This window comes from Cannabis sativa, chromosome 2 (genome assembly GCF_029168945.1).
Source record: "Cannabis sativa cultivar Pink pepper isolate KNU-18-1 chromosome 2, ASM2916894v1, whole genome shotgun sequence".
Classification (NCBI taxonomy): Eukaryota; Viridiplantae; Streptophyta; class Magnoliopsida; order Rosales; family Cannabaceae; genus Cannabis; species Cannabis sativa.
This window is the reverse complement of record NC_083602.1, coordinates 1,372,736-1,399,886: the sequence shown is the minus strand read 5'-3', so window position 1 is coordinate 1,399,886 and position 27,151 is coordinate 1,372,736. Positions and strand designations below refer to the sequence as shown.

General features: G+C 32.9%; 8 protein-coding genes and 3 non-coding genes across 19 annotated transcripts; 6 read left to right on the top strand and 5 right to left on the bottom strand.

Annotated features, from left to right (window-relative positions):
* Positions 1–876: 876 nt before the first annotated feature.
* Positions 877–2,628, bottom strand: LOC115720886 (uncharacterized). Of its 4 annotated transcripts, none has more exons than XM_030650091.2 (4): positions 2,419–2,575; positions 2,261–2,307; positions 2,108–2,168; positions 877–1,646 (listed from the first exon to the last, which is right to left on the bottom strand). In XM_030650091.2, exon 4 carries the CDS (start codon positions 1,622–1,624, stop codon positions 1,067–1,069), a length of 558 nt encoding a protein of 185 aa, XP_030505951.2. In that variant the 5' UTR covers positions 1,625–1,646; positions 2,108–2,168; positions 2,261–2,307; positions 2,419–2,575; the 3' UTR covers positions 877–1,066. The 4 variants fall into 4 exon arrangements, with proteins under 4 accessions (XP_030505951.2, XP_060965765.1, XP_030505950.2 ...); XM_061109782.1 differs by having other exon boundaries at positions 877–1,643; XM_030650090.2 differs by lacking the exon at positions 2,108–2,168 and having other exon boundaries at positions 877–1,643; positions 2,419–2,628.
* Positions 2,629–4,243: 1,615 nt separating this feature from the next.
* LOC115720884 (F-box/FBD/LRR-repeat protein At2g04230-like) lies at positions 4,244–6,486 on the bottom strand. Of its 3 annotated transcripts, none has more exons than XM_061109775.1 (3): positions 6,338–6,486; positions 4,830–6,212; positions 4,244–4,711 (listed from the first exon to the last, which is right to left on the bottom strand). In XM_061109775.1, exons 2-3 carry the CDS (start codon positions 6,171–6,173, stop codon positions 4,511–4,513), a joined length of 1,545 nt encoding a protein of 514 aa, XP_060965758.1. In that variant the 5' UTR covers positions 6,174–6,212; positions 6,338–6,486; the 3' UTR covers positions 4,244–4,510. The 3 variants fall into 3 exon arrangements, with proteins under 3 accessions (XP_060965758.1, XP_060965760.1, XP_060965759.1); XM_061109777.1 differs by having other exon boundaries at positions 6,353–6,459; XM_061109776.1 differs by having other exon boundaries at positions 6,291–6,452.
* On the top strand, positions 6,276–7,853 carry LOC115719154 (uncharacterized). Its single transcript, XM_061109015.1, has 2 exons — positions 6,276–6,330; positions 7,111–7,853. Exons 1-2 carry the CDS (start codon positions 6,276–6,278, stop codon positions 7,851–7,853), a joined length of 798 nt encoding a protein of 265 aa, XP_060964998.1.
* Positions 7,854–8,074: 221 nt separating this feature from the next.
* LOC133033970 (uncharacterized) lies at positions 8,075–9,292 on the top strand. Its single transcript, XM_061109014.1, has one exon. The coding sequence runs from the start codon at positions 8,075–8,077 to the stop codon at positions 9,290–9,292; it is 1,218 nt and encodes a 405-aa protein (XP_060964997.1).
* Positions 9,293–12,111: 2,819 nt separating this feature from the next.
* LOC115720883 (F-box/FBD/LRR-repeat protein At2g26030) lies at positions 12,112–14,007 on the bottom strand. 2 transcript variants are annotated; one of them, XM_061109778.1, is made up of 3 exons: positions 13,555–14,005; positions 12,575–12,596; positions 12,112–12,454 (listed from the first exon to the last, which is right to left on the bottom strand). In XM_061109778.1, the coding sequence occupies exons 1-3, from the start codon at positions 13,895–13,897 to the stop codon at positions 12,430–12,432; spliced, it is 390 nt and encodes a 129-aa protein (XP_060965761.1). In that variant the 5' UTR covers positions 13,898–14,005; the 3' UTR covers positions 12,112–12,429. The 2 variants fall into 2 exon arrangements, with proteins under 2 accessions (XP_060965761.1, XP_030505944.2); XM_030650084.2 differs by having other exon boundaries at positions 12,575–14,007.
* A 1,355-nt stretch (positions 14,008–15,362) lies between these two features.
* Positions 15,363–16,313, bottom strand: LOC115721248 (U-box domain-containing protein 11-like). Its single transcript, XM_061109013.1, has one exon. It carries the CDS (start codon positions 16,311–16,313, stop codon positions 15,363–15,365), a length of 951 nt encoding a protein of 316 aa, XP_060964996.1.
* Positions 16,314–16,786: 473 nt separating this feature from the next.
* TRNAG-GCC (transfer RNA glycine (anticodon GCC)) lies at positions 16,787–16,857 on the top strand. Its single transcript has one exon. It is a non-coding gene; the product is annotated as a tRNA-Gly (tRNA).
* A 4-nt stretch (positions 16,858–16,861) lies between these two features.
* On the top strand, positions 16,862–16,946 carry LOC115721605 (small nucleolar RNA snoR114). The gene has a single exon (XR_004012616.2). It is a non-coding gene; the product is annotated as a small nucleolar RNA snoR114 (small nucleolar RNA).
* Positions 16,947–18,657: 1,711 nt separating this feature from the next.
* Positions 18,658–18,729, top strand: TRNAC-GCA (transfer RNA cysteine (anticodon GCA)). The gene has a single exon. It is a non-coding gene; the product is annotated as a tRNA-Cys (tRNA).
* A 629-nt stretch (positions 18,730–19,358) lies between these two features.
* On the top strand, positions 19,359–20,087 carry LOC133033969 (uncharacterized). The gene has a single exon (XM_061109012.1). It carries the CDS (start codon positions 19,359–19,361, stop codon positions 20,085–20,087), a length of 729 nt encoding a protein of 242 aa, XP_060964995.1.
* Positions 20,088–23,057: 2,970 nt separating this feature from the next.
* On the bottom strand, positions 23,058–26,679 carry LOC133034617 (pentatricopeptide repeat-containing protein At1g02060, chloroplastic). Of its 3 annotated transcripts, none has more exons than XM_061109772.1 (4): positions 26,509–26,679; positions 24,277–26,421; positions 23,681–23,758; positions 23,058–23,586 (listed from the first exon to the last, which is right to left on the bottom strand). In XM_061109772.1, the coding sequence occupies exons 1-2, from the start codon at positions 26,604–26,606 to the stop codon at positions 24,336–24,338; spliced, it is 2,184 nt and encodes a 727-aa protein (XP_060965755.1). In that variant the 5' UTR covers positions 26,607–26,679; the 3' UTR covers positions 23,058–23,586; positions 23,681–23,758; positions 24,277–24,335. The 3 variants fall into 3 exon arrangements, with proteins under 3 accessions (XP_060965755.1, XP_060965757.1, XP_060965756.1); XM_061109774.1 differs by having other exon boundaries at positions 26,513–26,679; XM_061109773.1 differs by lacking the exon at positions 23,681–23,758.
* Between the last annotated feature and the right edge of the window lie 472 nt (positions 26,680–27,151).

Here is a 27,151-nt window from a genome sequence, read left to right as displayed (position 1 = left end):
CATCATCATCATCACCAGCCAACATCGATTTGATGGTGAGTCATCAAAGAATAAAGAAGAACCAATAACAAAACAAAACCATGCCACACAGACAACACTAAAACACTCAAAATCATGTCACATAGACAAGACTAATCGCAATAGCAAAAATCGAATCAAAATAGCAATACAACCCCAGCCATATCATTTTCTTATTGGTACATTTAAATTAATGTTAACTCTTTTGTTTTAAGGGCCATGTATTATTGGATTGTATCCTAGTAAATATCTCATTTTCCTTTCTGATCCAACTCATTTTTCAATTTCTTAATAGAGTAATTTGCGGCATAAATACTTAAGTTTAATTCTCGATTACAAACAAATACTAAATTTAATTTTTAGTGGTAATAATACTTAAATTATAATTATAAAACTTTTGTAGATGACTGATTCTTAAGCGTCAAGTAAATTATCGCGTGGTAATGGTTTAAGTTATTAAATTTTATTTTTTTATTTAAAAATTAATTTAAATATACCAATAAAAAAATAACACATGAATAATGACTTGACATTTAACGGCTATGTACCTACAGAAATTCTAAAAATATAACTTAGGTATTATTACCGTAAAAAATTAAATTTAAATACTTATCAACTGAAGGTTAAACTTAGATATTTGCATTCTTAATATTGTACAAAAACTCAACACAGTTGTTTTCTATGCTCTTGATCCTAAAATCTGAACTCAAATGAAACAGAAGAATTTAATCAAAGACAAAAGCAATTTAAGACAAACAAAGGGGATTATGATTTCTTGCACCCCATCCAATTTTGGAATCACTATTAAGTTAAGCATCGAATTATATTAAGTTAAAGTAACTCATCATAGAATAACAATTAACAAAAAATGAAAATAATGCCATTCTTAAATTATTCCAAGACCATTTCTTAGGTTGCTCATGGGGTTTGAAATGTCCATTTAGAAAATTAGAAGACAACTCTTATTATTAACACAAAAGAAACAAGTAAACTATGATTTTGTTATTTCTCAAATCATGGAAGATACAAAAAATCGTTTTGCCTAGAGTCAAAGAGAAATACCGCCCGACTCGGCCTCGAGATACTTACAGATCCTCTCCATAACCTCTCTACCCTTGGCACTATTTTGCACAAATCTCTCAGCACATCGCTGTTCCACCTTCTCCGCCATTGATGCCAATGCCGACAAAGGCTTTATCTGAATGCTAGTCTCCTGTCGACACAGCGTCCAACTATCTGGATTATCTGGATGGGGATCATACCGAATCTTCTCCTGCACTTCTATGAACTTCTGAAGGCTGATATTACGAGTGGTCAATTGCATCGACCGTGAATGACCATCTACAACGGTTGATTCAACACAATGACAGATATCCTGGCCGATGATTTTGCGAACAAACCACGGTCCAGGGGCATGGATAGTGATAGCACGAGTTGTGTAAAGCTTTCCAGAATTAGAGTCAAGCTTGTGATTGAGTGTATCAACTTCAAGGATATGGGATAAGGTTCGTTTGTTCTCGGGGTCAGCAAATTTTCGCCAAGATGCAGAAGTTACACGCTCCCACGGGTGCCTGTATGTATACTCTTGTTTGTATGCTTTAACCATTAGGTTCTTTGTTACCCCTCTGCTAAAAAAGGAAAAAATACTTGCACTTTAAAAGGTTAGATGTTATACACATAGAAATCAAAGAACAAAATATATTTATAACATCACAAACCAAAGACAGCAGCATTGATTTTGATTGGCACTTGATGATCAATGTATTTAGATTATTACCCCATATACACAATCTTGTATAGCTAGCTATCTAATGAATATGACATCATTAAAGTAACTTTGGGAAGGAATTGGCCATTTCTTCATCCAAATATCAGACCCAAAACAGAAGCAAAATCTATTCTTAAAACTCCAAAATGGACTTCCAATCTGACAAAGAACAGAACTAATGCTACCCTATTCAAAATTGGGTCTTTTAGTAAGCTATTCAAGGTTCAACAATTTCAAATGTACTTATTGAGCTATCTTATACTAGATTGTAATACTTTGAAAGAAAAAGAAAGAATTAACAATAATAAATAAGTAATTCACCTGAATCAAAACATCATAAAAGTAGAGTTGCAACAGATGGTGATTGTGAGCTTTGCACCATCTTAAAAATCATTCATAAATAATTACACATACATATACATATATATATATATAGCATGCTATAAAATTATGTATTAACAATTAACAGCATACCTGGTTTTCCTTCAACTTTAATTCCTCGTTTGTCTCAGATTGTGGATCTGAAAATATTTAAATCAATACAAATGAATAATGTTTTTGAAGATTGTAAGAGATGCAGAAGATTTCATCATAAATAAGATAAAATCAGACAGGAAAATCAGAAAACTTACATTGATAAATAGAGCGTGAAATGGCAGGGAGGATGATGGTTAAAGGTCGTGGCTGAAATCGCAGTGAAGCCCTAACAACAGAGAAGATTGAAGAGAGAAGAGCATTAGGTAAGACGACGAAGTGTGTCTGACTTGTTTGTTGGTTTGGCTGAGTGAGAAGAAAAGACTCCAAAAGAGGGATTTCGCCATGGCTTGGGTTTGGGCTTGGGCCGGGCTTATACATATCACAATTAAAACATATTTTTATAAATACCAAAAAATGACAGTTTATAAAAGGACGGATTTATTATTTATTCTTGAGTAATTTACGGTATAAATAATTAAGTTTAACTTCCGGTTGCAGATAAATACCTGAGATTAATTTTTTATGGTAATAATACCTAAATTATATTTCTAAAACTATTGTAGGTATGTAGTTGTTAAGTGTCAAGTTAATGGTCACGCGACAATCCTTAATTGGTCCAGGTCATTAAATTTTTATTATTTATTTAAAAATTAATTTAAATATACCAATAAACTGATATGTAGATAATAGCTTGATACTCAACGGCCAAGTACTCACGAAAGTTTCAAAAATAATAAAATATAACTTAGGTATTATTACCGTCAAAAATTAAACTTATGTATCTATCTGCAATCAGAAATTAAATTTAGATATTTACGCCATTACATTGTTACCGATTTAAGTGTTTTTTATGTATAAAAATACTGACGGTTGTTTTTTTAGGCTAATTAAGATTTTTGCCCCTTGAACTTTGACATGTACCAAATTATGCCCCCTGAACTTTTAAGGTCGTTAAAAATGCCCCCTGAACTACTGTGATTGTTGGATTTAAGAACTTTTTTCCAATTTTAGTAAAAAAGTCTAACATGGATGAAAGTTCAGGGGGCATAATTTAGTACATGTCAAAGTTCGAGGGGCATGATTTGGTAGATATCAAAGTCTGGGGAGTATGGTTTAGTACATAAACAATCACTGAAATAGTAAAATTGAATGAAATTAGACAAAAATCCTTAAATCTAACAATCTCAATAATTTAGGAGGTATTTTTAACGACATTAAAAGTTCAGGGACATAATTTGTCACTTGTCAAAGTTCAGGGACAAAAAACCTAATTAGTCTTTTTCTTATTGTTTTCAAAATAATGTTGTTGCTACATGAAAGCAAGTTGTTTTCTTAAAAGTTACGAATCAAAAATCCATAAAAATGTAGGGGAAAAATTGTAAATTGTAACAAAAATGTGATTTAGGTAGTTTGTGTGAAAATTCCTTAGATAAATTTAGAGACATATTTAAAATAGGAATTACTTCAAAAATACTCAAAAACAACTAAAAGTTTACGTTTTTATGGAATTTTGAATTTTTTTTTTTACATTTTTACAGACATTTATAATATAATGTTGCGAGTATTGTATCCTAATAAACAATGAAGCCATCTATCAATGAGATCTTCTAGTTCTCAACCCCTTAAAAAATAAATAAACAATGAGTCTAATGATGATCTTCAACCTTCATCAAATATCTCATTTTTCTTACAATATTCAAGTACTTAATATTGTAAAAAAACTCAGTTGTTAATTAATAACAATGACAATCTATATGAACTCAAATGAAACAGAGCAATTTAATAAAAGATAAAAGCAAAGTAAGAAAATCAAAGACAAACATAGGGCATTATATAGGTAAGATTTCTTGGTCTGCATCTAGTTTTGGAATCACTATCTCGATCTTACTCAAACTCGAGCTTTAACACTTTCTGATCACTTTATAGATCAATACAACATCCCAAGAAACATAACAAACCATAATTCAAAATAAGAAAACAAGCACAACAGATGTCTTATCAATACATCAAAATAAAATAACTACAAATGATGTAAAATCCCAAATATTCCAAGACCATTTCATAGGTTTCTCATGAGGTTTGATTCTTGAAGAATCCATTCAGAAAATTACCTAATAAACTTCATATGTATCAGTATCACCCTCATAACCATAGTACTAAGTTCACAATCAAATATAATAAAGAAATAAAACAAACACAATCTCATAAAGGACTACAGTACCATTTTCTAAAACTAACAATCAGCAGTTACAATATCTTGATCTTCCTTCCATCAATAGATAATGTCTCTAAAGAAGGTGAAATCCACAGCAAGGAGTCCTTCAAAGCTAATATTTTTTTACGACTAACACCGAAGGCATATCCATATTCAATATTAACTTTGAGATGCTTCCATTTAAGCAAAGGAGAACGACATACCTTCTTCAACTTTTCTGGCCAAGTGAGAGACTTCATGCAAAAATAAAAACATATCACATCAAAGATAGCAAATAGATTAATAATACAAGTACAACATTGAAATAAGGGTACAAATCAAATAAAATAAAATTTAACATAATATGAGTACCTCGAAATTTTTAGCATGTAGGATTACAGTATTCCAAGAGCAATTGAGATTCAAAAGAAAATTTAACAAATCTGTAAACCAAACTGCATCATAGCCCTCATATACATGATGATCCTTCTCAAAAAGCACAATTTTTCCATTTAACGAATTCGATGGCTCTATTGACATGTTTAAATCGATATGACCTTCATAATAAAAGTATTCCAATTTCGGAGTTGATTCAATTGTAACCTTAATCTTGCTCTTGATCCTCTTCTTGTTTAAGCAACAATTCTTGAAAATGAAACTTTTTAAGTTCTGACCCGAGATTTTAAAATGATTATTATAATTATAGCAGAAATTCAAAGTCAAATTCTCAAGAAGAGGACTACTAGAAATAAGATCATGTAATGATAGGTTGAAATTACGACCATTATCATCTAATGAGAGATTTCTTATTTTCTTGCAAGCAGAGATATCTATTTCGTACTCGGTAACACCAATTAGTACCAAAGATTCGAGATTCATGGCTTCAACTTCTAATTTACGATATCGTGTATCTCTCAGTTCCAAGAACTTGAGGCTTAAACTTTCCAATCGAACCTCATCCTCAGTAAATGAGGAAACGCGCTTGAAATAATATTTATGTAACCGCAATTTCTCAAGAGAAGGACAACCCAACAAAAACTTAAACGCCTCTCCATTCTTTACAGCACATGAACTCCTAACATATACCAATGACAAAGCTTTTAGTGATGGAAAATCAAAATTAGAAGTATCCAACTCAACCCCATTCAACTCCAAATCAGTCAAATATCTTGCACTCTCTATTATTTTAGGTAAGCAGTAGAAGACATAATCATACATATCCTCACCATCACAAGCTTCATCTCTGTCTATCCATAGATACATTTCCTTAACCTTATTCTCAACCGCAAAAGCTAACCATTTATCTAGAACCTCAGCCTTACTTGTTTGATAGTAACCCTTCATTTTAAGTGTAAAACTAGTTAATATGACTGAATCAACGATAGAATGCATACCTTTCTTACGGTGTTCCAAATATTTTTCAACACAACTGTAAAACTTATCTCGGCCCTGTTTCCTAACAACTTCATTTTTAGCAGTACGATGGGTACTAATATTAGTAATATTATTGGAGAAAAAGAGTGTGGGAACTGAATACCAGATGTGATTCCAACGCTTTGAAAGAATGCATGTTCGAACCACTTGTTCAGTTGGGAGAGACGATAGGATGTGAATGATGAGTGGATCAGGAAGTTTCGAAATTCTGTCATCATCTTCAACCATTGATGATGATGATGATGTGGTTTTAGCCATTTTATTCATACCCTGATTATCCATAATGAGCTGAAATCGACCCAAATTGGGTTGTGAACTGAACTGTAACAGTAAAAATTAAGAAAAGAGAAATGTATCAAATAATTTTTCATATAAAAGAAAGAAATGAGTAATCCTTACATGAATGAAGATGAAGATGAAGATGAAGATGAAGATGAAGGTGAGACCTCCAATCAACGAACCAGAGCGAGAGATTCAAAGTTGAAAGTTCAAATTCAAAGGATTTGAGGGTTTGGTTTAGAGTTCTTCGCTAAAGACGAGTCGAGCACAACGAAAATGAGCTTAAAACTGACAATTAATTAAAATAGATTTATTTTAAATATATGGCAAAAATAAATGAAAAATTCATATACTAAAGTAAAATTAATATAATAATCTTTTGTTTTTTGAAAACATTATATAAAAATAAAATAAAATGCAAATTGAGGCCGCTCATGGCCTTAAGAGTAGGGATGTACATTTTTCTCATGAGGATGGAGCTCTGCGAAGACCTGCCCTTAATGAGACAAGGATTCTCCGTCTAAATGAGGAATGAGGCGGGGATGGGAATTATTTTTTGTCCCCAAATATTAAACAGGGCGTGGACAGGAATCACACTCCCTGCTCTGATGAGGACCCGTTTAGTATTTTATTTTACATTTTTAATAATATTTTATATTTTATATTTATGTTTGTATTTTTTAGTATATTAGTATTTAGTATACTTCTATTCCGGGCAGGTTGATTACTGATAATATAATGGTTTCGTTTGAGGTTCTCCATTACCTTAAGCGAAAACAAGTTGGTAGGGATGGGTATATGGCTCTGAAGTTGGACCTTAGCAAAGCTTACGATCGGGTAGATTGGAATTTCTTGAGGGCTATGATGGCTCGGATGGGGTTCAATGATAAATGGATCTGATTGATTAATGGATGCCTATCTTCGGTTTCTTATAACATAGTCAGTAGTGGACATACGGTGGGGCCTATTATTCCTAGTAGAGGGCTCCGTCAGGGCGACCCCATATCACCTTACCTTTTTCTCATTTGTGCAGAAGGTCTGTCAGCTCTTATTCAAAGCTTTGAGGAAAGGAAGCTCATACATGAGTGTAAAGTGGCCAATGGTGCTCCTATTGTATCACATATGTTTTTTACAGACGATAGTTTTCTTTACTGTCGAGCCACAGAGAGGGAAGTTGCTAATGTTCAGCATTTGCTTGATCTCTTTGCTGATGCTTCGGGGCAAAGAGTCAATTTTGACAAATCCTCTGTTTTTTTCAGTACTAATACGAATAGTCGAATGAGGCAAGCTATTTTTCAACGGCTGAGAATTAGAGAGGCTGAGGAAAATAGCAAATATCTTGGGCTCCCTAGCTCTATTGGCAGAAATAAGATTGCAGCGTTCAGTTATGTGGTGGACAAGGTGCAAAAGAGGATTCAGACTTGGGATAATAAATTTCTCTCAAGAGCTGGCAAGGAAATCCTAATCAAAGCGGTTGTTCAAGTTTTGTCGGCGTATACTATGAATATGTTCTTACTCCCTTTGGGAATTTGCCAACAGGTGGAAAGTGCTATTAGTAGATTTTGGTGGAAGTCTAATAAATCCAACGGAATACATTGGTTGAGTTGGGATAAACTTGCTTCTCATAAGTTCGATGGTGGGATGGGATTTCGGGACTTTCGTGATTTCATCTTTCGTTATTAGCAAAACAAGGTTGGCGGTTACTGGTGGGAGGGGATAATTTAGCTTCCAAGATCTTCAAAGCTAGATACTATCCCAATGGTACTTTCCTTACTGCTACTATTGGAAGCAATCCAAGTTACATTTGGCGTAGTCTATTGGAATCCCAAGCATTGGTGCGAGCGGGAGCGAGAAGGCTGGTTGGGAATGGGTCAAATATTGCTATCCTTCATGAACCTTGGCTTATGGATGAGGCTAATCCTTTTATAGAAACTACTCACCCGAATCTTGAAGGGAGAATGGTCAACTCACTGATGAAAGTTGACAAAATAGAATGGGATAGTGAGGTTATTTCTGATGTCTTAAATGATAGAGATCAAGCGCTCGTATGGAAGATTCCTTTATCTGAGGCAAGCGCACATGACGATTGGTTCTGGTTGAAAGATAGCAAAGGTATGTTTACTGTGAAGAGTGCTTATAGATTGCAACATGGGCAAAGTGGACAGCCTATTCATATTTTTTCTTCTGATCTGTGGAAGAAGTTGTGGACATTAAATCTGCCCCCTAAAGTCCTTAACTTTTTATGGCGTGTGTGCTCCAATTGTCTTCCAACCAAGTTTATGTTGTCCACAAAACATGTGCAAATTGATACAAGCTGCCCTTTGTGTTCTGCTGCACCAGAAACGGCACTGCACCTGTTGGTGCGTTGTAGCTTTGCTAAAAGCTGCTGGCAGCAGACTTGTGTTCCGATTGTGGCTCCTGCTGCAATGACCTTTGGTAGCTGGTTTGAAGAAGGGTTCTCAAGGTGGAGTGAGGTTGTTTGTGTGGAGGCGGCAATGACTCTTTGGGCGTTGTGGAAGGTTCGTAATGAGGTGGTGTGGAATTCGGTTTCTCCTTCTTTTGATGAGGTAATTCACATGGCAAAAGTGAATTACTCGGACTGGTGCAATACACAGCGGTTCGAGTCAGAGTCTCATACAGAGCTTCATAATGGTTGGCCGGAGAAATGGTGTCCCCCAAACTTTCCTAGCATCAAAGTTAATGTCGACAGCGCGCTTTTTGCTTTGGAGGGTCGTTTTGGGGTGGGATTGGTGGCTCGGGATGCTGCGGGTTTGGTCATTCAGGCTGTTACTTTGTTGAAAATGGGTTCGCTTCAGCCACATGAAGTTGAGGCTATTGGAATCAAAGAAGCCTTGAGTTGGATCAAGACCAATGGATGGAATGGTGTAATTTTGGAATCGGATTGTTTAAGGGTTATTTCTAATATTCAATGTAATAAATATATGGTCTCTAAGGCTTTCTGTGCCGAGATTGGTAACATCTCTTTTAGTTTTGTGAAGCGATCTGCGAATAGGGTAGCGCATTGTTTGGCCCGATCCTCTCTTCTTGAGGCTGATCATACGTTTAATAGATTTACTTTACCTTTTGTAATTTCTTCGTTGGTTTTGGATGATTTAAAGTAATGAAGTTACATTTTTATTCAAAAAAGATTTATGAATTGTAAATTGTGTTTTAAATAATAATTAATATATAATATTTTAATTTTACGTAGTTTAATATCTTTATTATAAACTTTATATTTTTATTAGGGGATTCTCCGCCGCGCTCCCATTAGGAGATTTTCTGCCCCTGATGGGAAATAAACGGAAATGAGAATTAAAATTCTTAATGGAGATGAAAATAGGAAAGCACTTCCCGTTAATTTCCAACCCCGTATGCATCCTTAATTGTATGATAAGTTCTTCTTAACCCTTGTAAATTGTAATTACAATAGCTAATATTCTTACAAAAACTTAATTGAATTATTGGACAAAATTACAAATCACAAACTTTGGAGAGGTTTGTTCTCTCCTATTCCAATTTGTTCGAGAGGGTTGGAGCTCTCCGCAACGAGTCTCAACTCTTACTAATTTTCTCCTCACCTTTTTAAGAGACTCCCTCCCCTTATATATTTTGCACTGCCCTAAAATAATTGTCACATCAGCCTCTAAAACTAATACACGTCAACTTATAATTTTATTTTTCTGAAAAGAAAATAATCTTTATTCAACCAACTAAATCAGCTATTACAATATCCTGTAACAACGACGGGACATTATTAACAGTAAAACGAAGACCTGACAAAGAGCGAGAGCTCCAAGCAAAGAAATGAGCAGTTCTGTTCGCAGATTGACACACAAAAGAACAATGAACATTAACAAAAGAAATTAATAACCGTTTGCAATATTTTAACTGAACTGAGCTAGAAAGTGACTGGATTGTGACAAGACTATCCGTCTCAAGAATGACATTGCTTCAATACCTTAACTTAACCCAACTCAAAGCTTCCTTTAAGCTCATAACTTCGGCCACAAATGGTTGCACCTCACCATGCCGATAAAAAGCAAAAGCTTCGACAAGATGGCCATCAGTATTACGGGCCACAATACCAGCTCCATAGGCACGTTCTGCTACAAACAAAGCTCCGTCAACATTGATCTTGACCATACCTATACTCGGCTTCACCCACTGCTCTACACCAGTCCAAGTTCCAGCAGGAACTAGCAGAGGTTAACAACTAAGACTAAAGTCTAATTTAATCTGGTTGCTTATCACTGTAACTTTCTCATGGTAAGCATTTCCTGAGGGTCATTTGAGTTTTCCAAATTTAGAAGAATGACACCATTGCAATCGTCAAGAACATTGTTGAACCGCCCCAAGAGTCAAGAAAAATTCTCAGAACTTTCAGGTTCAGTTAGCCACAAAACGGCTCCAAACTCAAACCTGGACTTTGATGGTGTATTAGATATCAGAGTCGGAATAAAAAAACAAAAACAGAAAATGAGTGTTTGCATCACCCACTTTCAACGATGCCAATATACACTTCCTGATGGTGGAAAGGAAAATGTATTTCTGTGGAGTTGGCAACTGAGTCCCGAAAGAGCGGTAAAGTAACTTTCAAGTTCAGTTAGCCACAAAGCTTCAAACTAACTGGAATTTTGATGGTGTATTATGGCAAGGTGAAGAAATAACAATCTTTATAGCTCTCTATGTTCTGAGCTGTAAAAGTCAATAAGCAAAACTCAGTTGGTTTCTATGTTCAAGATCATGTAATATGAACTCAAATGAAACAGAAGAATTTAATCAAAGAAGCTTAGTAAGAAAATCAAAAGACAAACACAGGGGATTATGATTTCTTGGTCCACATCCAGTTTTGGAATCACTATCTCAATCTTACTCAAACTCGAGCTCAATACACTTTTTATCTCAATACAATATCCCAAGAAACAAAATAAACCATAATTTAACATAACAAAACAAACCCAACAGAAATCTTACTGTTAATGCTACAAACAAACATCTGAGTACAGGTCAGTCAATCAAATCTCTCTTGCCAAAAACAATAAATTTTCTGTCATAAGCTATAATTCCATCCAGCTGATTGAATATGTCTATAATATCTATAATTCACATTTAAAATTAGCCATCCACACTTGACCAGTTGCTAGTTGAGACATTAAATTTTGTTTTAGTACAGATCAGTCAATCAAATCTTCTCTTGCCAAAAACTATATTAATTTTTAGTTTAAACCATTGTATTACAAAAGAACAAATAAGAGAACAGAAACAAATAGCTGCTATTCTAGAATTCAATCCATCATTTGTTTTTTACTTTACAAAATCAATGTCTATATCTTGTCATATATTAAAGGAAATACTTTCATTTGTTCAAAAAAAAAAAAAAAAGCCACAGAAGAAGTAATACTTACAAAAATGGCTTATAATAATATTATTATATTATTCTTAATCAAGAAAAGGTCCAAGTATCACATTATTGTTTTTGAATAGCACACACTAACTTGGGATCCAAGAGCCATTCATCCAGGTCTGAATATTTCTGGCATAAACTCATCCTATCCAGAGAAACAATACCAATGTTAATTGCAGCTTTGAAAAAAAATGAACAGAATGTCTCAAAATTTACTTGGCGAGCTGCTTCGATTGGTTGTATGAATTCTCATGATAAGGGCTCAGCAGAGAAGGAAGGATCTCAGCACAATTCATAATCATCAGAAGACATCTCCTGAAGTACCTTACAGAAGCAAGAAGAGACAATTGAAAAATAACTCATCATAGATATATAATAACCAAAAACTAAAAATATTGTAGCCTTAATATATTCCAAGACCAGTTCTTAGGTTGCTCATGAAGTTTGAAGTTTTCATTTGGAATATTAGCTAATAAATTCTTAGGTTGATATGTTTATATTATTAATAAGCAGAACAATATCAACAAGGTCACATTAGAATATAAGAGAGAAATATTTTCATTCTTATGCAAAGTAAAGTAGTCAAGTTCATCTCACTAGTACAAAGCTACTACTAAAATAAAAGACTACACTACCATTTTCCAAAACTAATAAAAGACTTCAACTTATATTCAGCAGTTACAATATTTTAAAGCAACTAAAATATCTGCATTTTGTTAATAGACAATGTTTCTAAGGATGGTGAAATCCACATCATCGAGTCCTTCAAATCTGATATTCTTTCAGGATCACTATCTTTAGTAATAACTCTGAGATGCTTCCAATTGAGCAATGGCGAACGACATACCCTCTTCAAATTTTCGGGCCAAATGAGAGCCTTCATGAAATCATTAAAACGTGTCACTTCAGAGAATAGAGATAGTAAATCGCTTAATAATACATACAACATTGAAATAAGGCCATAAAATCAAATAAAAATAAAACATAATATGAGTACCTGACATCTACTAGCATGTAGGCTTACAATATTCCAAGAGCAATTGAGATTCAAAAGAAAATTCAACATATCAGTAAACCAAGCTGCATCATAGCCACAAAATACATAATGGCCCCCCTCATGTATCACAATTTTTCCACTCAAGGAATTAGACGGCTCTATTGATAGGCTTAGATCGATAGTACCTTCGTAACAAAAATATGCTAATTTCGGAGTTGATTCAATTGTAATCTTGCTCTCAAATAAGCAACGATTCTTAAAATTGAAACTTTTCAAGTGTTCACCCGAGATTTTGAAAAGAAAGTCATATGTATAGCAAGTGCTCAAAGTCAAATTCTCAAGAAGTGGATTATTATCAATAAGAGTACGTAATAAAAGCTCGAAATCATAACTAGTATCATCTAATGACAGATTTCTAATTTTCTTACAAGCAGAGTGAATCATATTGTACACAGAAGTTCCAGTTATTACCAAAGATTCAAGATTTATGGCTTCAACTTTTAAGCCATCAACATTTGCTGAATCTTTCACTTCCAAGAACTTGAGGCTTAAACTTTGCAATGGGAGCTTACCATCAATGTTCAAGAATTTATATCTATGTAACCGCAATTTCTCAAGACAAGAACAACCCAACAAAAACTTAAACACCACATCATCTTTTGAAGTATCAGATTGATGAATTCTTTCCAATGACAAAGTCTTTAAGTATGGAAAGGTAAATGAATGAGAAGAGTCCAACTTTACCCTATCCAACTCCAAAATAGTCAAATATCTTGCATTGTCTAGTATTTTAGGTAAGCAATAGCTATTACTTTCTTCAAAATTCTCTTGGCCTATGGATAGATACATTTCCTTAACCTTATTCTCAACTGCAAAACCTAACCATTTATCTAGTAAACCAGCCTTAATTCTTCGAAAGAAACCACTCTTAATCATAAGCTTAAAACTAGTTACATCTGAATCGCCCATAAAGTACGTACCTTTCTTGCGGTGTTCCAAAAAATTTTCGACATAATTCCAAAACTTTTCTAAGCCAATTTCATCGGCAGTAGTATTGGAGAAAAAGAGTGTTGGAACTGAATACCAGATGAGCTTCCAACGCTTAGAAAGAAGGCATGTCCGGACCATTTCTTCAGTTGGGAGAAACGATAGAATGTGAAAGATCATTGAATCAGGAAGTTTCGAAATTCTGTCATCACAACCCACCATTGATGATGATGATGATGATGATGATGATGATGATGATTTAAGCCTTTTCTTGATGCCATTGTTATCCATAAGTTGAAATCCATCTTTGGATTGTGAACTGTAACAGCTAGACATTGAATTTGAACTTGAGAGGATTGAGATTTAGGGCTTGGGTTGAAAGAGAAGCAACAATGGAGAAATCGGTACCATGCATGCCAATAACCCCTTCTAATAAATAAATAAATAAAAAGTTAATTTGAATTTTTATGCATTTTCAATTTTTTTTTTTTTTTTTTTTGGAAAGATTTGAAATTATTAGATTTAAAATTTTTTATTCAATTTTACTAAAAATAATTTGACGTTGATGAAAATTTAAGAGACGTAATTTAGTGCATGTTAAAGTTTAAGGGCCATAATTTTAGAGATATCAAAGTTCGGTGATATAACTTAGTATATGGACAATCACTATATTAGTACAATTAAATGAAATTAGACGAAAATCTTTAAATCCAACAATCTTAATAGTTCAGAGAGAATTTTTAATGACTTTAAAAAATTTGAGAGGTATAATTTGGTGTCAAAGTTTAATGACAAAAATCTTAATTAGCCTAAATAAAAATAATTTATTTCGATAGAAAAATAAAAATAATATTCTTTAAAATTCTTAACATGGTTTAATTTGATTAAAAGTAGGGCTTTGGGCAAATTTCTTTAAGTTTTCCTTTGATTTACTCTAAGTTCTCGATCTGCCACTCGGAAGCCTTGTTCTACAAGGATTGTACCCCTGAGTGGCAAGTTTGAAGGAGACCTCTCCAAGCAATTTTAGGGGAGGCTTTTCCCGGTACCCTTGTCGTCTTCATGGTTTAGGGTATTTAACTGCTTGAGTTTTTTCTTTTCTTCTAGTGACTACTCCTAACGATGAATTTCATCTTGAAGCTACGAATCTCGAGGAAGTCAAGATACAAACTCTGACCGAGGAGCTAGAGAAGGACATTGTCTCGGAAGTGGTCCCAAAGAAAAGTGTTCCAATTGTATACAACTCATCCATCTGGGAAATGGTCCAGATTCATAATAAGTCGCGGTTACGACATGCTTCAACGACTCTCAGACGCGGGCTGAGTCCAGAACATCCCTAGTCTATGCTGGAATAGACTTTCTCTCCCGAATGAATCCCCGTCTAAGTGCATTGGGTTTGGCACTTGGAGTTGGGCCCACATCTCTTGCAGAGCTCACTTGCCCTTACGAACATAATTTTCCAAAACCAGCGCAGCGATTGATTTTTCATAAAAATAATACGAAAACAACAAAAAAACTATATAAAAGTAACAGAAAAATAACATCAAAATAACAACAAAAAAATATCATTTAGATAACAAAAAATTAACAAAAATACAACATAAAAAAATCATATTTTATGTAAATAAAATCATAAAAATCGTAAAAATATTTAAAATTTTGTACAACCTTATTTTTGTATTTTTTGTATTTTTTTTTTTAGGTATTTGTAAAATAATTCATAAGTTGATATCAGTACAAATGTATGGTCCAATAAGTAGGTAGCATACTAGAATGTTTGTGTTTGATTTTTCTTTATTCTATTCTACATAGGATGATAGGAATCCAATCCAAAGTCTAAGTCTACCTCAGTCATTTTCTTCATTAACAAAGAAGCTTTCTCTCTAGCTTTGGTTGATCCTCTAACCGAAAGATCCGCCAAGATAGTTAAGAACTCAGGCAACCTCATGGCATCTCTCACACACTCTTCACTTTCATCAAATAACCGAATAAGTATCTCCGTCGCTCCTTCCTTACTCATCATGCATCTCCCTTTCACCACATTCACCATTCTACTAACTATCCATTGTGTTGTTTTAATTTCATTCAATCCCTCATCAAACTTAGCTACCAAACATAGCACAGCCACACAAGTTCCCGAAAGCTCTTCCCCTTCATCGCTCTCAACAACATCCATGAGGGTTTGTACAACTCCCGATCGCACTGCAAGTGTAGAGTTCCCATGGAACTGCACAAGCTCCGCGAGGGAGCTGAGCAAGTGATGCTTTGCCATTAGTGACATACCAATACCATGTTGGTCATGATTTGATCCTAATGAAATAGCCTCAATGAGCAACTCAACCGTACCCGCCACTCCAAACTTGGCCTTGTTCTTGTCATTCATTGCCAAACTACACACTAAGGAGGAAGCTAGTTTGCCTAATTCTTGTGAAATTGTTTCCAATGAGGCAATTATGGAATTGAGGTGGGAAATTGTTTCCATACTTGCCAAAGATCTTTTTAGGCCGGGGTTTAAGGAGAGGTTAAAGAGAATGGCCAAAGAAAGAACTTGGATGGTGGAAGAGGAGGAAGACTTGATGAGGTTGAGTAAGGCTTGTATTGCTCCTAATTCTGATTGAGCTACCAAGTTCCTATTTTGAGGGCTGACCTTGGTGATGGAAGCAAGAGCTTGGAGAGCCCTCTCTTGGGCATCATAGTTATCAGATTGAGCTTCAGAGACACACTTAACAATTTTATCATACACAGTTGATGACATAATTTTTTGATAGATTTAGTTACACATACAACATTTGTTCAAATTATTGATAACATAGTTTGTTGGGATTAGTTAAAGAAATATTTTTGAGAGTTTTGTGTCAAGAAAAATATGTATGGTATATATGTATATACATAGGTGAGTGAGACAACCTTGTAGATGTTTCCTATGTTTGTAAGTTATTAGATGGTAACAAAGCTTACCTATGTACATCAAGTACTTTGGATTCTTCGTTTTCCCATTAGATTCTATCTAAAATCAAGATAGAATATTACAATGAAACCAGCTATGGATAGTTTATTCTTATGCTATTACTCATTTTTGTAAAAATCATAATTATAGAATTAATTGGGTTTCAACTTTCATTCATAGAGTAGAAGTAGGGGTCCTTATAGCCTCTTATCAAAATGAAATGGTTAAACTTTGGAATGAATAAACAATAATAATAATAACTAATAAGATGGAAACAAAGAGCACCAGTGGTCTAGTGGTAGAATAGTACCCTGCCACGGTACAGACCCGGGTTCGATTCCCGGCTGGTGCAAATTAAGCTGTGATGATATTTGCACTTCTGTGTTGGAGGGGTCCATTACCATTATCTTATTTCAGATAAAACCAAGTGCTTCTGAGCTTAAATCTCTTAATTTTTTTTTCCATATTCCTATAATTATATTCATTTGATTAATCAATCCAATTTTTATTATATTAAACATATTCCTAAGGCACCATAGAGTAGCAGCTCGTATTGGAAGTAGGGGTGCACACGGGTCGGGTTTTCGACTTTTTGGGGTTTCGGGTTCGGGTTTTCGGGCTTCGGGTTTTGGAAGTGCACAACCGAACCCGGTATTTGGGTGTGCGGGTGCGCAGGGTATCGAGTCGGGTTTTTTCGGGTTGGGTGTAGTCGAGTTCGGGTCCTATTGGTATTCTATTAAATCTATTTTTTTTTTGCTGAACCTATTAAATCTATTTACTACATACACATAGTAATGATATTTTTTTTTTGTTTTTTGAATAATAGTAATGATATTAATTATTAGGGCCTATCATAGCATCTAAAAATGTGTGATAATAAATTAGTAATTATTTATTACTAAAAAAAGGGGTGCACACTACATTGATATTTGATACAGTAATAAATTAGTATGTAATAGGCTTAGCTCTCAAATACCGAAGAATACCAAATTGGCTTCTTTTTGAAATAATATTAATTAGTAATGAATTAGGGGTGCACACGGCTTGAGACTTTGTGTGAAGGACTCAATATTATCAATAGTCCAGTTGGCTTCTTTTTGAAATAATATTAATTATTAAATTAGTAATTAAGTATTATTTTTTAATTAAACCCGAACCCGAAACCCGTTTGGCGTCTTTTCGGGTTGAACCCAACCCGACCAAACGGGTTTTTAGGTGATCGGTTTTTTTGGCGGCGGGTCGGGGCGGGTAGTCGGGTTTTTCAGGTTTACGGGTCTAAATGTGCACCCCTAATTGGAAGCGAATTATTTTGGTAAAAGTAGTGGCGGACCCACATGTAAGTGAGGCGGGGTAGTTGCACCCCTAAAAAAAAATCGAAAAAAAATTATATGTATAATTTAGTTAGTTATTTATAATAAAAAATAATATTTATTGGTATAATTTTTTTTTAGTGTAATGGTTAAACTAGATTACATATAGGGTAGATGTTAATGTTTCAATTTGCATAAAAAATATTTTTTTTTTCTTTTTTAAGTTTATTTTTGCCCATATCTTACCAAAAAAAAAATTATGCTCCCCTCACTTTAAATCACGAATCCGCCACTGGATAAAAGAGAAATTCAAGGCAACTCGGACGACAAATTCTTGGCAAAGAGAGGTCGACTCCAAACGAAGGATAGGCTGCTTAGATTTGTTATTTGTTCTGATGTTGTTTGTTTAATTTGTGGCAATGATCAAGTGGAAAATCACCAACACTTACCATGTTTACCATGTTTGGAGGGTAAGGAATATGATAAAGAAACTATACAAACAGTTGTGAAAAAGGATAAAAGTTTGATGTAAAGAATAGAAGTTCTTAGCATTATTATTCCTACAAAGACTGTACATTTAGCTTACGCCACCTATATTTTTGTATTTTTTTTTTTTTTGAAATTATTCCTATCTTTTCCATACATTTAGCTTACGCCACCTATATTTTTGTATTTTTTTTTTTTGAAATTATTCCTATCTTTTCCATACATTTAGCTTTTTTTTTTTTTTTGATAATTAAGAAAAAAAATATCGATACAGTTAGTTTACTTTTATTTGGAAATATTTATTAGATTTTTTGTTATATTATTATTGTAAAATATACGAGTCTACTAACAAAATTGGGTCCATAGCTCAGTGGTAGAGCATTTGACTGCAGATCAAGAGGTCACCGGTTCGAACCCGGTTGGGCCCTTTTTAATTGATGTTCTGTTTTTTTTTTTTACAAATATCCATAATTTATATCTTTTTTTTTTTTTTGAAAGACCATAATTTTTATCTTATTTTTTTTTAAATATTTTTCTTCTGTGAATATCAAACAGTCACGTTTAAATATTTTTATCTTATTTTTTCGGTTGGGCCCTTTTTAATTGATGTTCTGTTTTTTTTTTTTTTTTTTTAACAAATATCCATAATATATATGTATATATATATATATTTTTTTTGGAAGACCATAATTTTTATCTTATTTTTTTTAAAATATATATTAAGAAAAATAAACTTAAAAAAAAAAAAGATAAAAATATTTAAGCGAAGACCATAATTTTTATCTTATTTTTTTTAAAATATTTTTCTTTTGTGAATATCAAACAGTCACGCTTAAATATTTTTATCTTTTTTTTTTTTAAGTTTATTTTTCTTAATATATATTTTAATATAATAAGTTACCCAATCCTAATCCTAATAGAATTCACGTATGTCAATTTAAATTAATCTTTTATATCTCTATATAAATACCCACTGTGAACATCAAATTCATATTCATTATTCTTTAGTTCCTTTCCTAAGCTATAGCTGAACGCATTTGATTAATTAACCTTAATTATGAGTTATCCAGAAGAAACTATTGTTGGTAATACCATTTACCAAATAATACCATATCATTTTGAATTAAATCCAAGAGGACAAGAATCACATAATGCTTGTCTCTTTACCATTAAATTAAATGTCAAGTTCACTCTTGCTATAGATACTCTTGCTATAGATGGTGAAGAATCTTATTTATTCGATGATGATGTAGAAAACCCATATGTTGTTGTACAATGTGTTGGTCGAATTTCGTATGATACATTGATGAACAACAACGATACTCAAACCCAAGTTACCATTCAAGACATGCTTGTTGCCATTCAAGACATGCTTGTTGAAGTCTTACTTCCTCCTCTCTCTTTTCTTGCTGATGAAGTTATTGATTGCAGTAGAGAGATGATGAACAACATAGATTATTATAATTCAAATGAAGAAGTCGGTGTTGATGTTCATATTATAATTTATGTTGATGAACTACCTCAACTTTATTTGGATGATAATGATGAATATGATATCAATGATCTTCCTATCTGTTTTGTGGCGGCAAGTGAAGAGTCAATTAAAAAATTAGAAAAAGTGGAGGTAAAAGATAATCCAATTTTTTGTTCCATTTGTTTGGAGGATGTTTTGATTGGTTTGGAAGCTACTAAATTACCATGCACTCACGCGTATCATGGAGAATGTATTGTTGAGTGGCTACAAATTAGTAAATTTTGTCCTAATTGTAGAGTTGAAATAATTTAACAATTATTTACTTAATTTTTTTTAACTCCTATAAATATATATAAGCTATGTTTGGACCATTATTGCTTAATAGTAGAGATTGAATTCAATTCAATTATTATAAAAGTTTTATTTTTTAATTTCTTCGTAAGTATTATAATTGATTATTGTGATTTTTTTTTTTTGGTAGCAAATTGATTATTGTGAATTTTGATACGTGAAATTAAATTTTGGAAAATTTCTATTTGATGAACTTTTTCATGTCAATTATAATATATATACATATATTTTCTTTGAAAGAGTTCGAAGAAAGAATAGTCAAGATTCAACCAACAATCTAAGTGTTAAGAGTTACAAATACACACATGTATACATAAACCTTTGATAGAATAATTTTAGAATAGAAATATTCTATATCAACTATTTTTTAAAAATAAATACCAACAATAAATTCCTTGTAATTTATATTTTGAAAAAATAGTGATAAAGTTACAATATCGAGTTTTCGAGAAGCTCGTCTCTCTCCAAATTTCTAATCTTCCACAAAAAGTTTACTCTTTTCTAATTTCCAATATTTATTGTATTGTATTCTGATTATAATTTTAATTTAAAATGTGTTCTAACTGAGAAATCAGAAATCAACAATCAGTTGTCTTTACTATCATAAATATAAATATTTCTAAAAAACGAACCATCTATATCACATTATCTTTTTATAATAACAAATTAAGGAAATAATTTTAAATTACCTTTTAAATTAATGCCAGATTTAAGAGATTAAACTAGATTAAATTATATATCGACTAATATTTTTTTATTTGGCTACATGTATAATAAATATAAATATATATATAAAAAATAAAGTATTTATTAATAGTTTTTTTCAGAAAGATAGTTAAGTTTATGTTATACTATAAAAAATTAAATTCATTAACATATATAAATATATATATATATATATAATATAATAAGTACCGAATCCTAATAATCCTAATAAATCTAGTTCACATAAATCAGTTATAAATTAAAATTTTGAATTTAAATTATAGAAAATTGGAATATTAAATCATTTTCAAACTAACCTTTTATATCTATATAAATACCCTATACCCTATAGTTAACAAGGTAAATATCATTTTTGACTTGTATTTTGTAAAAATTACCGATTGGACCTTCTGTTTTGTTAAATGATAAAATAGACCTTGTATTTCTCAAAATGGTAATAATAAGACCCTGACCTTAATTTTTAACAATTTTTTTTTTAATATAACCAACTTGAAGACAAATCCTAACACGAACAAATATAAAAAATGTAAACAGTTTTGTCATAACATATTTAAATTAGATTATTATTAAATTTTATTTTGACAAAAAATCAGTTCAGGGTCCTATTTGTACTATTTTAGAAAATATAGGGTCAATTTTGTCATTTAACAAAACAGCGAGTCCAATTGATAATTTTTGCAAAATATAGAGTCCAAAATAGTATTTACTCTGGTTAACATGATCAAATGCATCAACCGTTTTCAAGCTAATCCTAATTTTGAAGCTTTTAAAGCTCAAGTTGTTCTTTTTTACTTCGTCACTTATGAGTTCTCCACAAGTCATTGGTGATCTCTATTACCATCTAACACCATATCATTTTGAACCAAATCCATTAATAGAACAAGAACCACATAATGATTGTTTCTTTACCATTAACTTAAATGTCAAGTTCATTCTTGCTCCACTATGTGATCGTCAAAATATGGAAAACTCAATTACTTTTTTTAGAAAATATTGCGCTAATTTCATACGAGACATTAATGAAGAACAACAAAACTGAAGCCCTAGTTACCATTCAAGATATGCTTACTGAGTTCTATCTTCCTTCTCTTGTTCCTCTTGCTGATGAAATCATTAATTGCGGTAGAGAGATGATGAACAAGTATTATAATAATTTGAATGAGGAAGTCAGTGTTAATGTTTGTGTTGAAATTTGTGTTGATGAACTACCTCACCTTGATTGGGACGACGACGACGACGACGACGATGATAATGACTATGGTATGAATGATGTTCCTATTCATTTGGTGGCGGCGAGTGAAGAGTCAATCAAAAAATTAGAAAAAGTATGGGTAGAAGATAATCCCATTTTTTGTTCGATTTGTTTGGAGAATGTTTCGATTGGATTGGAAGCTGCTAAGTTATCATGCACTCACGTGTATCATAAAAATGTGTTCTTAAGTGGCTACAAATTAGTAAATTTTGTCCCAATTGTAGAGTTGAGATAGTTTAATAATCATGTACTTAATAAATTTTTACTCATAGATAAACTATGTTTGGATCCCATTTAAAGTTGTAATATCATATGTTTAATAGCTAGTTGTTATTTTTTATTTAAATTTGTATATGTAAAGAGAAGAAATCTAAGTAAGTTTTTAATAGTTCTTATTAATCGATGAAGATTATAGATAAATCCATTTCATATAACAATATATCAAATAAATATGAAGAAATTCTACTTTTCCTTTTCTTATATAAAGTGTACTCATCATGTTAAAATTGAAAATTACAAACTTAATTTGATAATATATCAAATTAGAAGTGCTTAACATAGCAATATTTTAATCTTAGGATGGAAAACATCCAAGAATCACTTAATTAGACATGTACACATAGTCCCCTGAGTTCAAATTCATGTTAGGAAAAAAAAAATTAAGCCTTATTATAAAAATAGATGGTTTTTATAAAAATTATTAAAAAATTATGTATATTTTTTAAAAAATATATTTTTTTATTTGAATCCTAAAACAGTGTGTCCTAAGCGCGAGACTAACCCACCTTAGTCAAGAGTTTACAAAATTCATTGGATTAGTTCATATGTCTAATGTTGTTGTCATGACTAATAATATTCTTTCATAGACTCGTATAATGTTGTTGTCTAATGAGAAATGCTAAATATTGCTTACTAATCGGAGGGTATTACCTCTAAAAGGTATTAGACACTACTGGTGCTCAATAATAATGTTCTATATATAATATACACAGACTAATAAGACCAATAATCATTGTCCTTTTTAACCAAATAAACAGAAATTCAAAACTTGGCAACCTGGCTCCGATTTGTTTCTGTTATACTTGGACAATTGCATCAATATATGTGGAAAAAACATTAATTATTACTTTTTTTTTTCCAAACAAAAAACATATGTAATATTGTTAATCCAACAGCAAAGATTATAGATGCATCAAACTATTCCTTTTTGTATTGTCTTTTAGAGATGGGACAACCAAACTTGGCTTCCAGGGTTGTTTTTTGGCTATGTCCCATGTCCTTGGCAACTCGAAGACCATCGACACCGCTGCAGCAACCGAGAAAGTAAAGCATAATGCGGCTGACCAACATCATTCAGTAGCCCGATCGAGCTGGGTGGCTGGCAAAGGTATAGTCACTGCTAGAGGAGACAGACAATGCGGGTGATATCTTCGGCTAGCGCTGGCCATTCCCATTCCTTAATGCTCACAGTTGTAGTTTTGCCTAGCAAAGAGAAAAGAAAAATGAAAAACAAAGAAAAAATATGCATCTTTAGTCTTTGGAGTCACTGCTTCCCTTCCAAAAATACTAAACTTACTCATAAGTTGGTGTAGGAATGTGCCTAGTCCGTTCAAGATATTGCTTAGGAGCTCCATTAGTAAAAATTATGATTTTGCTTTAAAATTGAAGGGAACACTGTGAGAATTTTCATAAACAAGACTGGTAATATAAATTTTGCTGATTCTTGATAAAGAGTTGGGTTAGAAAGAAAGACAGAATTTAATTTTTCTTTTTTCAAAAGAGACAGAGGTCGCTCGTCTTAGATTGACACTCAATCGAGTTTGTTGAAAAGCCTCACTTGTGGCATAAGAGGAAAAACTAAGATACTATAATATAAAACAAATAATATCTACTATCATAGTAGAAACAAAACCCCCAAAGGATAATTCTAGCTATACAGTACAAATCCTAAAAATATTTTAGCTTGAAAGTCCAAGTTGATTTGATAATTCATATATCTTAGAAATTATGAGTTTAGAATTATCTTGTTCTTGTAACTATTTAGCTAGAAAACATCATTTGCAACTTCAAGCTTCCAACATGTGACCTCTTTTGCTATGCCATTAAATTTGTAATTTAAGATAATGACAGGAAGCCAGAGAAATTGTTTGCTTTTACTTTAAAATAACTTACATTTGAGGCCTTAAATTTGCAGAGAAAATTTTCCAAGCAGATATACAGCTGAGACTCGTCTACCTTGGCATCCTTTTCGAAACAAAGTCGGCTTCAGCTGATTGTCCCGAGACCTCCAAAGCAGATTTTAAATCCTCTAAGCAAGTCAACTGCTGATGCTGAACTCCTTTCTCTACCAATTCATAGTATAAACTAAAGGCTTCCTTAGCCTTTTTTACTTTACTCAGGCCACTAAGAACACTATTAAACAATTCAATATCGACACTTTGATCCTTCTGCAAACTAAATTTCAATACCTTGCAAGCCTCTAACAACTTACTTTTCTGGCAAAGTAAACTGACCAACTCTTCGATTTTAACAGAGTAATCGTTTTCATAAAGCAACTTTAAAATCTCAAATGCTTTATCTCCTTGCCCATTACCAAAAAGCAGTGATATAAGATTCGTTGAGAGAGTGATATTTTGTCTAATTTTTCTCTCCAACATTAACATAACAAAACTAGCAGAATCCCGAGCACATCGGTTTTCAATTAGCTCAGCAAGTATAGCATGGAAAACAGATGTTCTAGGGAAATGGGAGCTCCTCAACATCTTTTCTAGAGTAAGCTTTGCAAGAATAGGTTTATCCTTCTGCAAGAGACCATTGATTAAAGATTCGTAGATCTCAGCGTCAGGCACAAAATCTCTTCTTAACATCAAGACTAAGAGTTCATATCCAGCTTCAAAAGTACCTTCCTTACAATGCCCCATAATCAAAATCTTAAACGATGTCGGATCTTGAGTACCTCTTCTCATCAACTGCCTAAAAACTCCCTCGGCCTTTATAGTTTTACCATTTTTACATAAATGCTCAAACACAAGGTTATAAGCAGCAGCAAGAGGTTTACAACCAGCATCATCGAGCAAAATTTCCTTCTCCGATAACTCATCAAACAATTCCTCCGCTCTATCATACTCCCCTCGTTGACATAAACTACGAATCAAAACACTATAAGTAGCTGAATCTTGCAGAACCTTTAACTCCGACATCTTCCCAAAAACCTTCAAGGCTTCATCCAAATTTCCCGCTTGGCAATGTTTGTGCATCAATGTATTGAACGTACATGTATCGGGAACAAACTCACCATCTCTCATTGTTCTTTCCAAAATCTCTTTTATCTTATCAAGCCTCTGCGCTTCACCGAGGCCCTTGATTAAAGTATTGTATGTAATTCTATTCGGTTTCAACCCTTGACTAGTCATTTCCTCCAAAACAACCAAAGCCTCATCAATCTCTCGTTTCATACAATACCCCCTAATCAAAGTTGTATAAGTAATAACATTTGGATTCAAATCCAAACTCTTCTTACTCATACCCTTCACTACATTTCGAGCAATATCGACTTTCCCAGCTCTACACAATCCATCAACCAATGTATTATAAGTAATGACATCCGGTTCGCATTGAAACCGAGCCATGTCTTTGAAAAACCGAAAACCCTCATCAACCATGGAGTTCATACAGAACCCATTAATCAAAATATTGAAAGTAAATGCATCTGGTGTAACACCATAAGTGCTAAGCATTTCATCAAACAAATTCTTAGCCAAATTAGTTCTACCACGTTTAAGCAAAATCGAAAAGAGATTGTTAAAACTAACAACAGAAGGAGAAATACCAAGTGATTTCATAGTAGTGAAAAGCTTAAAAGACTCCTGAAACAATCCAGCTCTGCCATAATTCCTAATCAAGCTATTAAAGAAACGATCTTCAAGCTTAACAAACCCATTAGACTTTTTCTCAATTGAAAGTAAAAAATTCCTTGCAGCATTCAAATTTCGACTACTACCCAAAATTTCCAACATCAAAAAGTATGAATGGTCAGTATGAGAGAAACCTTTTTGTTGAACCCACTTGAAAAATTGAAGAGCTTTAGATGGGTTTTTCACAAGATTGAGAATTTGAATAACAGTTGTCTTGGAAAAAGAGGGAGAGAGTTTAGAGAGAGAAGATTCAAGCTCACTTGACCATGGGTTTGAGTTTATGAGTCTTGACATTGCTGTAGCTTTCCCCTTCTTATTCTTGGAAGATGATGATAATGATGATGACTTGGGTTTATCTTCATTTTTGCTAGGGTTTATAGTTTCAGAAGAAGAAGAACAATACCTGGGAATTTGGAGAATAGTAAAGATAGAAACTTTAAGGAAAAAAATGACAGAAGAAAGTGATGAAGAGAGTTGAGAAACGTTGTACCTACGAGGTAAAGCAATTGCAGAGCTGTAAATGGGAGTGAAGAGGTGGTTTCGTGTAACCGCCATTGATATTGTCCGAGTGATGAATTTGGGGGCCATGAGAGAGTAGCTGTGAATGAAAGAAGCTATGAAAATTACATTACATTTTGAAATAAAAGGGGAATCAGTTTTGACCACAAATGTTATATGTAATATTCTAACTGAGAAATCAACAATCAAGTGTTCCCGGTTCGGGTGGTGCAGTTACATTTTTTTAAACTAACTCGTACATGCTGTTTTTCTAATTTCCCAAAATGGTTGAACTATCACCAAATGATTAAACTATCACAAATACATAAAATTTGAACAATACTTATCAATAATACCATAAGTCTTAAAAATAAAAATGCAAAAAAAATTAAGTTTCAACAATACAATAATTAATAGACTTGGGGTTAAACATTCACATATTAGACCTAAATAAATATAAAAATTGGTATTTTTATAATGTGCCGTGCGGTGTGGTTTGAACCGCATATTAACAATTCAAAACCGCAAACCGCACCACACCGTGCGGTTTAGGAAAAATTCAAACTGCGACCGCACAGCGAAGAATTTCAAACCACATTTTTTTTGCGGTGCGGTGTGGTGCGGGCAGTTTGAAG